Source organism: Anastrepha obliqua, chromosome 1 (genome assembly GCF_027943255.1).
Source record: "Anastrepha obliqua isolate idAnaObli1 chromosome 1, idAnaObli1_1.0, whole genome shotgun sequence".
In the NCBI taxonomy this organism is placed as follows: Eukaryota; Metazoa; Arthropoda; class Insecta; order Diptera; family Tephritidae; genus Anastrepha; species Anastrepha obliqua.
The window spans coordinates 135266654-135278006 of NC_072892.1; the positions used below are offsets into that span (position 1 = coordinate 135266654).

At 36.3% G+C, this 11353-nt stretch overlaps 3 protein-coding genes across 3 annotated transcripts; 1 reads left to right on the forward strand and 2 right to left on the reverse strand.

Moving 5' to 3' along the window:
• The first annotated feature begins 4908 nt into the window (after positions 1–4908).
• Positions 4909–6432, forward strand: LOC129236228 (cysteine and histidine-rich domain-containing protein morgana). The gene is made up of 5 exons (XM_054870486.1): positions 4909–5135; positions 5220–5565; positions 5629–5845; positions 5904–6098; positions 6153–6432. The coding sequence occupies exons 1-5, from the start codon at positions 5075–5077 to the stop codon at positions 6420–6422; spliced, it is 1089 nt and encodes a 362-aa protein (XP_054726461.1). The 5' UTR covers positions 4909–5074; the 3' UTR covers positions 6423–6432.
• Positions 6433–6550: 118 nt separating this feature from the next.
• On the reverse strand, positions 6551–7546 carry LOC129236230 (RWD domain-containing protein 1). The gene is made up of 2 exons (XM_054870487.1): positions 7371–7546; positions 6551–7305 (listed from the first exon to the last, which is right to left on the reverse strand). The coding sequence occupies exons 1-2, from the start codon at positions 7444–7446 to the stop codon at positions 6644–6646; spliced, it is 738 nt and encodes a 245-aa protein (XP_054726462.1). The 5' UTR covers positions 7447–7546; the 3' UTR covers positions 6551–6643.
• Positions 7547–8804: 1258 nt separating this feature from the next.
• Positions 8805–9797, reverse strand: LOC129236231 (cytochrome c oxidase assembly protein COX20, mitochondrial). Its single transcript, XM_054870488.1, has 3 exons — positions 9660–9797; positions 9411–9598; positions 8805–9346 (listed from the first exon to the last, which is right to left on the reverse strand). The coding sequence occupies exons 1-3, from the start codon at positions 9702–9704 to the stop codon at positions 9235–9237; spliced, it is 345 nt and encodes a 114-aa protein (XP_054726463.1). The 5' UTR covers positions 9705–9797; the 3' UTR covers positions 8805–9234.
• Positions 9798–11353: the final 1556 nt, after the last annotated feature.

Consider the following 11353-nt stretch of genomic DNA (forward strand, 5'->3'; position numbering starts at 1 on the left):
TATAAGCTCGCACACGACAGTTTTTGAGCACTTAAAAGTTCGAATTAATGGGTCATCCGCCTAACAGCAGTGATTTCTGTTTTGTTCCCGAACATCAGAAATAAAATGCGCGAAGCTGTTGAAGCCTTTAAACAACTCGTTTATAGTATACCTCCAAAACTTCTGAGTGACAAAAGTGCTTTAAAAATTGGTTCAAGGGAATGCAAAAGTGTTGACTGCCAAAGAGAATATTTTGAAAAAGAATAAAGCCAGTTTCATTCTTATGTTACTATTTTTTCCTTTATTGGGCGCTAAATATAGGTAAAAGGCAACTCTCGTATTGAAGGTAATCATTGTACCGCGCATATATTTTTGTATAACTTTAAAGTAAAGTTTTGTACAGCAGAACACAGAAACAAAATAAGATTCAGTAGAAAATGGAATTGCATCCCGCAAATTTTTAATGAAATTTTACACCGTTGCCAGTGAAAGGCCAATAAAAAGCCAAAAAATCGAATGAGGCTTGCAACCCTCAAATTATCTCATAAGCTGCTATTTGAATGGAATTTAGCAACTTGGGCGTATTACATTCAACTAATGGGTTCATTACAAATAACCTTAAACCAAATTAATCCACGCATCTACTTTCATTGATAATGGCATTTACTGATTTTATTGCACATTAAAAAAAACCTGGCCGCGTTTCTGTGTTGCTAGAGCAATATATATGTATATAGAGCAATATATATATATGTATATACATACATACCTTATGCTCAAATATGAACGAGACGGTATCAATAAAACGGTCCGCGGATGACATATGGCAAAAATAAATTTTTTGTTTTTTGGTAGGACTGTTATAAGCTTACATGGCAAATTACAGCGTGATATGTTACATAGTTTGTTTTCTGTGCTACTGTAAACAAGTCAAGCTCGAGTGTGTTCTTCGAATTCTCTTTTATAACTTCAATTGTCTCAAAATGTTTTCCACGGAGCGGCAACTTGAGCTTGGGAAACAGGGAGCCATATCAGGCGAATACGGTGCTTGCGGAACGATATTAACATTATTTTTGTTCAAATAATCGCGAACAAGACGTGATGTGCGAGCTGGTGCATTATCGTGATGCAAGAACCATGACTTCTTGTCCCACAATTCCTTCCTTTTAAGACGAATATTCTCGCGCAAACGCTTTAAAACGTCTAAATAATATTCAGCGTTAACCGATTTTGCGATTTGTGTGATTTTCAAGCACAATTTGCTTTACTTTTCCGATGTTTTCGTCCTTTACTGATGTTGCTGGACGACGTTCATGAGGCAAGTTTTCAACCGATGTACGGCCCTCTTTGAACGATTTGTACCACTGGAAAACACGTGCACGCGATAGAGCAGAGTCCCCATAGGTTGTCTGCAACATTTTTAAGGCGTCTGAAGCCGAAATTTTGTTGGTATAACAAAATTTCAAACAAATTCTTTGTTCAACTTGAATTTCCATCATTAAATTCGAAGAACACACTCGAGCTAGACTTCTTTACAGTAGCACAGAAAACAAACTGTGTGACATATCACGCTGAAATTTGCCATGTAAGCTTATAACAGTCCTACCAAAAAACAAAAAATTTATTTTTGCCATATGTCATCCGCGGACCGTTTTATTGATACCGTCTCGTTCATATTTGAGCAGAAGTTATATTATTAATATATTATATTTTTTTTTTGTAAAGGGTGATTTTTTAAAAGCTATAGGAAAGTTTTTCAAAAAACCACACGTAAAATTCAAAAAAATGCATGAAATTTTTTTTCAAATCGATAGTACAGTACATATAATTTAATGTTTGAAGATTATTTCATGCAAATGTTGACCGCGACTGCGCTTCAAATGGTCCATCAGCTTAGCCCAATTTGGCATACTCTTTTCAATGTTTCGGCCGGTATCTCCCATATAAATGCTTTAATGTTGTCTTTCAATGCGTTAATTGAAGCAGGCTTGTCTGAATAGACATGAGCTTTAACATATCCCCACAAAAAATAATCTAAAGGCGTTATATCGCACGATCTGGGTGGCCAATTGACAGGTCCCGAACGCGAAATAAAATGTTCACCGAACTCGCCTCTCAACAAGTCCATTGTTACGCGTGCTGTGTGGCATGTGGCACCGTCCTGCTGAAACCACATGTCATGCCAGTCAAGCTTTTGCATTTTGAGCAAAAAAAAGTTGGATATCATTTCACGGTAGCGCTCACCATTCACAGTTACATTACGATTCGTAGCATCTTTGAAGATCTACGGTCCAATGATACCTCCAGCCCATAAACCTCACCACACTGTGACCTTTTCTGGATACATTGGTAGCTCTTGCAATTCTTCTGGCTGATATTCCCTCCAAAATGGACAATTCTGCCTATTTACGTACCCATTGATCCAAAAATGAGCTTATGAGAGATAATGAGAAGAATATTAAAGGTAAATTATTTAAATAACGGGTAAATTGTTTAAATTTATTTTGCCGAATGGCCGAGGTATTGCAGATTTCCCAATAACGAAAAGGCATTCTCTTTCTCCAGCCATATTGACGCAGTGTAAAATCGTAAGCCTATCCTTAGCCATTTTTCCACCTGTGCTTTTTTCTCCATTTAGTGCAAATGTCTTATCGGGTAATGCTCGGAAAAACAAGCCACTCTCATCTGCATTATAAATGTTTCGCAAATCATATCCTTCAATCAAATATGGTAAAACTTTTGGCATCATCTTGATGGATTATGCACTAAAGTCGTCGGAATTGAGTCTCACTGGCTCTCTCAGCTTTGCTCCTTACATTTAAGTGTGCCTGACAAAGGAGTGCCTTCATTTCGTGCCTTCGCAAACCATTCGTAACACAATTTATCAATATTAAGACCTTTGGGCTTTAGCAGACTCATTAAAAACCATTTCTTCGTATTTAGGGGATTCCCCTCTATACATACAAGTGTTATTGAATAAGCAACAGCGTAAGAATCATGTTGTAGACTGTCCGGTTATGAGGAATTAAAATACTCTTTCGGTGGAAAACAAGTGCCCGCGTCCAGTTATTAGAGGGTTGGCCACTCGAGAGGGAAAAATTCTCAAAAACCCTTAAGAATTTTTTAGTACTGAAAAAACTGTCCGGTGGGACCCGGTGGTCTAGAAATTTCAAAAAATTGATTTTTGGTTTTTTCGATATTTCGAAAGTATAGTATCTTAAGATCATACTGTGAAATTTTCATGCGGAAATTCCCAAAATTAAAGATTCTACAGCCCATTAATTAGGTAGAGAGCGGTCCCGGCGCTCCTGTACCTCAAACTTTAAACTCATTTATCTCGAAACATTTTTTTTCGGCCTGGTGTTCTAAAAAAAAACTATTCAACCGAATCGTCGGACATATGTAGCTACAGTCATACTGATTAATAATAACTTTTTTGGTTTTTGTGTTTCAGATAAATAGAAGAGCCAAAATATACAACACCGCCCAGACCCAATTTTTGAGGATGGTCAACTTCAGCACCATTTTTACAATTATTAAAATTAAAAAAAAAAAAAAAATTGTTTCATTTTTGTAGGTAAAAGAAGTTAAATAAAAAGCCTAAAAAATTTAAATATCATTTTTCATTTTTTTTATTGTAAAAAAAATTCCTGAAAATACCATACATTTTCGAGCTCTATACCACCGGGACCCCTTAAGCCAATTTAACGAAATAAATCATGACTTCTTGATGTCAAAAGCTGACTCATATATTTTGCACTCTCAAACTTCTAAAAATCACAAACAGATTAGGTGAAGTATGCAACAACCTGGAAATGTCTACTTTTAATGGGGACGAAATTGAATATTTGGAAAAATATGCACGAGTAAGACAACATAACGCGGAAGCTATCGACTTCATTCAAAGAGAAAAAAATTTGTTCGTTGAGAATTTTAATCCCGCTTTGGTGTCCATAAAAATGCGACTTTTACCTAGCTTCCGGAAACTTAAAATTTTATATACATATATGTATATAATTGGCGCTTACTCACTTTTTGGGCGTTTGGCCGAGCTCTTCCTCCCATTTGTGGCGTGCGTTTTGATGTTGTTTCATTACAATTTTAGACCGATTCCGAACGGTAAGGGATAAACGCTAACGTAGACGTCTTTTCAAAAATACATTTTGCAGTAGTCAGCATATCTCAGCGTAGAATCATCTGAAATCAAAAAAATCGAATAATTTAGTTAAAGTATGAGTTAAACTTCCCCCCAACGTTTATTTTGGCGATTTATTTTCATTTTCTGCCATTTGGTAGTCGTTTGAAGTAAAAAGTGATTTTTGACGAAAAAATGCCGCCATTTTGTAGGTGTAAAACCACCTTAATATAAAAAAAAAAATGGCGAAAAAAAAACGTTGGGGGGAGGTTTTTTATATTAAAATATGTGTGCAAAATTTCAAAAGGATCGGTTGAGTAGTTTTCAAATGCCAATGACTACGCACTTTAAAAAAAAAGGTTCGAGAAAACCGCGTTTAAAGTTTGTAACGGACTACGCGCGCAACTGCTGCGTCTCGGCAGATGTTTGAGACGGCTCGGCTTTATGCTCTATAACTTAAAAAGTTTTGCTCGGATTGACTTAAAATTTTAACACGGTATTTTTGAAATGTTTTACTACAATAACATGCAAAAAAAATCGATTTTTATCCCTTACCCCCCTCCCTTAACATAAGTTTGTGAATAACGAAATCGTTAGTGAAAACGGCAAATACTGTAGGCAAAAATAACAATTGTCGAATCGTTAAAAGTTAGTAAATCACACTACCGCTCTCTGAATTTATAAATATCGACTTAATATAAGACACTATCGAAAGCTATCGTTGATTATCGACAACTCAAATTAACAGTAAAAGGCACAGTTGTTAATGTGGCAACGCCGCAGTTGGACCAATTGACCAAATCAACATTCGCCTTGATTTATCCAACTGACATTTCGGAACTTCAAAATTGTGCATTTTAGCTTTTGGAATAGTGGCCATACAAAAACGTGCATAAAAACGCTTTTTATTTATAAAATCGCTGAACCAATCAATAAAAAATTATCCAGAAAACAGAGAAAATGGAACAGTGTTACAACCGCGGTTGCGGGCAAACTTTTGACCCAGAAAAAAATACTGACGGTAAATATTTGGCAAGAACATTCTGGAATACTATATGAAGCCTACGGCTTTTAAGTATATGTGCACATATTTTTATACTCGTAGAATCCTGCTGTCATCATCCTGGAGCGCCTTACTTTCATGACGCCTACAAAGGTTGGTCGTGTTGCAAAAAGAAATCTGTAGATTTTACCGAATTTTTGAGCATGAAAGGTTGCACGCTCTCAAAACATTCAAACATCAAACCACCCGAGCCGGAAAAGCCTCAAAAGAGCGATAAAAACGAGGTGATAGAAGTACGACCGCCTATTAGGGAATCAATGCAACGTCCGCCAATTGAAACGCCAATGATTCATGTGCAACCAAGTGTCGCGCAGGCGGTGTTAGATGCAATAGATTCAATTCAAATACAACGCGATCGTTCTAGTGAAGACACTGCCTTAGCCACTGGGTATGACATTGCAACCACAAATTGTACGTTTCATGTTCATGTTGGTATGTAATATTTATTTAGCGCCGTCCCAGTGGGCACCGCCTGTAAGAATAAAGGCTGCACGAACTCATATAACGGCACAACTGCCGATAATGGAGAGTGCGTTTACCATCCGGGTGTGCCAATCTTCCACGAAGGCATGAAGTACTGGTCCTGCTGCCAACGAAAAACATCCGACTTCTCTGCATTTATGGCACAAAAGGGTTGTGCATGCGGTGAGCACAAATGGTTCAAAGAGGTAAGCAACTGCCAATTAATAATTATAAATCGATATATACAAAACTTCAATTTTTCAGGAGGACGACAAGCAAGCAGTAAATTGCCGTTACGATTGGCATCAAACAGCCACCACCGTCAATGTGTCCATATATGCCAAAAAGTACCATTATAAATTAAGCAAGATTGAAGTGAGTCCAATACGCCTGCATGTGAATCTGGTGTTTCCGGAACAGCAGGATGCACAATTCGATTTGGAATTAGAGTTACGTGGCGTAAGTTTATCATCCCATATTTGTGTATCCTAACTCACAAACGCTAACTTGCAGATAATTGATGTGAGTAAAACTACGGCTCATATGTTTGGCACAAAAGTGGAGATAATTATGCCAAAGGCCGAACCTGGGTCATGGCCGAAACTAGATTTCCCACGCGAAAAATTGCCACCCGTACGCAAGCCAAATGAATCGAAAATTATTACTTCAAATCAGCGAAAAACATCAGATTCCGATGACGGTTTTAATCTGGATGACATTGAAACAGTAAACATGGGCGTTAGGCTCACCGATATTAGTGACAATAAAAACAATTTGGACTAAAAGTCTTGCATGACTACAGGTTGAGTTATAGAGTTTCTGAAATTAATTTTTATCATTAATTTTTACTCATGTTGATCAACGCGTTTTCCCAAAGTAATTTTTGCAACCCATTGAGGCACCATTAACCATTTAATAAATGTGTAAGCGAATGTATTTAACTCAATTGTTTAACTAAAATTATATAGAAAACACGACCATAAGGCATATCTCTCAGTTATAAACTAATCATCATCGGCATCAGGCACCCAGTCTTCATCGTTAGAGTCGTCGTCGTCATCTATCTCTAAATCGCCAATATCTTGAAATAGGGTCTCATCGATTTTGACATTCTCAATTGAATCGCCAGCTTCGAGCAAGAATTTGATATCGGACTCGTTCAGTGTAGTGTCACGAATGAACAATTCTTTGCCGGTTAATTTTTTGCAGTCATTATTTTTCTCGCGCTTCGCCGCTATGCCTGTGCTCTCCTCAAACTCTGACCGCCATTTCAGGAAGGACTCAACCGTTACACGTGTGCCCTCGAATTTTTTTCGCTCCATCTCTTCTGCTTCCAAAATTTTGCGGGCACGTTCTTCTTGCTCATGCAACTTATAATCATCCCAACGTTCATTCAACCATTCTTGTGTGCTGCTTACTAATGAGAATATCATTTCCATGCCAATATTTTCTTCAATACTTTTTTTGAGGTGCTCCAATAGTTTTTCTTCGTAAAGTTTTTCCACATTCTCAGTCTCTTCTATTGACACTTCAGGCGCTTCATCGGGATAAGTAGGTGTGTAAGCAAATACCAGTTTGCACGCCATGCCACTCGATTCCTCTTCGGCGTTATATTCTTCTGTAGCAATGGTTATGCTGAATTTGTGAAAAGGTTCTGTCTCGAGCACTACAAAATAAAGTAACTTTCATGGTTAGCAAATACACCGCTCAGCAGTACAGGCAGCTACGAACCTTCCATTTCACTGTAGTATATAGACTCCAGCGCCTCGATTTCGTTCATTTGATCTTCTTTATAATTTCTGCTCATTTTGATGCTTTAAAGTATTTTTCGAAGAAAGTAATAAATCTTAAAGTAAATGCTTCACAAACCAAATTAAAAATATCTATACTGACGTTGCAACAATGGATAGCGCTACAGCTGTCAGCTGAGTATTTTGAGGTTAGTTTCAAAGCGAATTTATAGAAGGTGACTTTAGGAGAGCAACAAACAATGCTTCCATCACACAGTAATTGCAGGAAGTTTACACGCAAAGCCGTATTGCAAAAACTTTATATATACTGTAATTTAATAATAGCTATAAAATTCGTTTAGTATTTTCGAGCAACACCTTCCGGCAAAGCTTATTTAAATCATTATTCCACAGATTTCTGTGGTATCTCTTACTCATATCAGTTTAATATGTAACTGTAAAACTTAAGGGGGGGGTAACGTTTTTAAATTTTTTTTTTTTGCATTTTTTTATTTGATTTTTTAAATGAAGAACCTTTCAAGAATATTCTGTGAAAATTTTAGATGAATCGGAGCAAAACTTACAAAGATACAGCCATGTAAGTGTTGCTACCTACCTGGCTCAACCGCGCGCCATTTGTACCTAGCAAACGTTTTTCCCACAACTTACGTTTTCAAAGTCGGTGCCCCTCATAACTTTGAAACTACTGCACCGATCCTTTTGAAATTTTGAACAATTTTTCTGTAGATGTTTTACAAGGTAACGCCGAAGAGTTTTTTTTCGAATTTGTTGATACTTTTGTTTTTACGGTAACTAATTCACCGATTTTTTACGCAAAAATCGTGTTTTTGACTTTAACGTGTTCCCAAAAATCGAAAAATTTTTAATTTCAAAAAACCCTCTCGGCGTTACCCGGAGAAAACAATTATCTAACGAAATAACTTTGGTTTTGTGATTTCAGATGATTTAACACCGAGTTATGAGGGGCACCGCAAAACTACTTTTTTTTGAGATGCATCCGAATAATTTCTGCCATTGCCGTATTTTTAAATATTTTTGGATGAAAATTTCACAAAATATACTTCAAATGCTATAGTTTTATGTAGTAAAAGATTTGACGAATAAATTTTAACTGTGTCATAAAAAAAAAAAGCATAAAAATGTGCCTTTTTTCCATGAATTAACGTTACCCGTTCTTAGCTAACCCTGAAAATTGTAATCATAAACTTCGGCGCCAACTTTTTATCTACTCATCAACACTTTATTGGACTCCTAATCATACTGATGAACCCAGGATCAAAGGTCTCAGTGCAATTATGATACAAATTTCATCCAAATTACTCTAGCACAACCCCAAGAAATCTTTATGCAAATGTTTTTGCAATTCGCTTAAGTGGATTTCATTTATAATAATAATAATAATAATAATATGATATTTTACTATTCTATACTCATATTATTTTATTTATTAATCTGTAGTTCTGCCAACTATAACAATTTGATTCTTCAGCCGTTACTGATTTTTCGGTTTTTATGCACATTAAATTAAAATAGTTTCCTCTAAATAATCCAAACATTAATTTTGGTCTCAATAGGCACCCTTCGGAAAGTAGGAAAATAGATTTTGCATGTTTCAATGCAAAAAATTATCGTTTCTAAAAATTTGTAACCGAACTTTTTCTCTGTGCCTAATATTAATAGAGGAAATAAAGCAAGGCTCTCATTTTTATAACGAGGAGTTTAGTTTGGCTTAGTCACTTATTTAAAAGACTTGTCACAATTAATAAGAAACAATTTGTTTGTAAATATTATATACACATTCGTTCTTGGTCAACTATATTGTAAAAATTAAGTAACACATTAAATTAGGCTTCTTCCAGAATTTTACGCTCAAGATCAGTGCCTTCGTGTAGGCCTTGGAGCAGCATGGCTTCCTTCAATTGCTGATATTCAAAGCGCCTCTTAGACCATTGATATCTTGAAGATAAATAAAAGTTAGGGCGCTCATATTGGAATTACAAAATTTATATTAAATGCATACCTGCAAACCAACCAATAGCCAAGTGTGCCAATAAAGAAGCTGCTAAAACCAACATGCGTCGATAATCGAGTTCGAGATGTGCCTAGGAAAGTGGCTACACCTACGGCTATTCCTCCGCTAATCCCGTACAGAAAGCTATTACGAAAGCACGGAATCTGTGAAACATCGCGTCCAAACACGTTCAGTTGCTGTAAATGAACATGGAAAAAGAGTGAAGTGAATATTTACCTACTATCTAGACATACTTACTCTGCGCGAAACTTCCTCCTCTGCATCGAACCTTGATTCGTCCATATTTTCTGTTAAACTTGAACTGAAAATGTATATTTATAACTTCACAAATAAACGGAATTTATCACAAACAGCTGTTCTGCAACACCGGCCCACAACAGCTGGCTAGACTCTACATAACGCATTCCACTCATATGGGTTGGAGTGTTTATTGCTACTTAAGTGCTGCCACCTGATATGTACTTATTCAATTGCTATGCAATGTGTTATTGTTTTATCGTCTTGCACGTGATATAAAGCATGAGAACACTACATCAGATAAAAATATTTTGATTATTATTTGTTGTTTGAATTAAATAAGAATATTATTTTGTTTTGATATTTTACTCCTGCATTTTTAGAGCCGGATTCGAAATCCACCTACGAAGTATTTTTGTCCCACAATCTGCGTATAATATTATACGTTCATATGGTAGCACTTACACCACATTTCTAGTGGACAATTCGGAAGTATGAAAACGGTCGTTAAAATTTATTTCCGGATATATTAGATTAAACATTGCAAATAATATGTGAATGAAACAATTTTGACTATAAAACCAGTTGTTTCCATGGCCGTTTTGTCTACAGCCTGTTGTTGTTGGTGTTATTGTAGCAGCATACATATTCCTTATATAAATTAATACAAAACACTTTTTATTTCGTATTACTTTTTTTATTTATTAAAAGCTCACAGCAATGTTACTCGCTCTATGACAAATCTTATAATGCCCTACTATCACTCAAGTGCGTTTTGGGAGACCTCTGATAGGTATGAATGTGCAAACGCATTCCGTTGCTTGTAGCGGGATAACAAGAGGCGTTATTTTGGGGAAATGCAAAGGCTGGGGAAATGCAAAGGCATACCGAAGCTATTTTCTATTTGTAATGCGGGACGCTTCGATCAGCAACTGAAGTTATTGTTGGCAAATTAACTGTGTCGATAAACGCGTGTTCGAAGGTGCCGCTAAGCGGGGACATAGGTATGTTGTTGCTGAATTCTTATTGTAATGCTATGATCATAACGCAAACGTACGATCAATACAAAATTAAGTTTAAGCACAAAATTGAGTGCCAAAGCAGAATTTGGACAACAGCTTTAATTCTGCGCCTCTGATACTTTAACTTATATAAGCGGGGCATGCTGCTGGAGTGACAAATCCAAGGCCCTTATTATGAGCAACATTCGATCTTCGACTGTAGTCGAAAGTGCTGATCGAACGAATTTTCATTTGGTATTATGGTGTTCATTCGTTGAAGAATAGGACTATTGTGAATTTCGATCGCTTGACGCATTTACAATAGATAATTTTTTCTCAGCTGATACAGCAAATCAAAATAATAGAAAAATCGGTTGTGTTGAAATTCTTTGCTAACAAAATTTTTAAAAGTTAAAAAAAGTATTTTTTGTGAAAATGAATACAACGGAGCTGCGGTTCGACGATTCATCGGACGATGAAAGATTAGTGGAACTAGCTAAAAGTAGAAAAGCGTTGAGGGGCGCATCCAACCCCCTAGAAATGGCTAGTGGAAGTAAGTAAGTAAGTGGAGTAAGTTTAGAATTTTCAAAATGTGTTGACGTACTTAATATTACAGAAATTTCCTTACAGATTTTTAAAGAACTTTAGATTATCTAAAGAGGCGTTTATGAACCTACTCTCCAGTACAGAAAA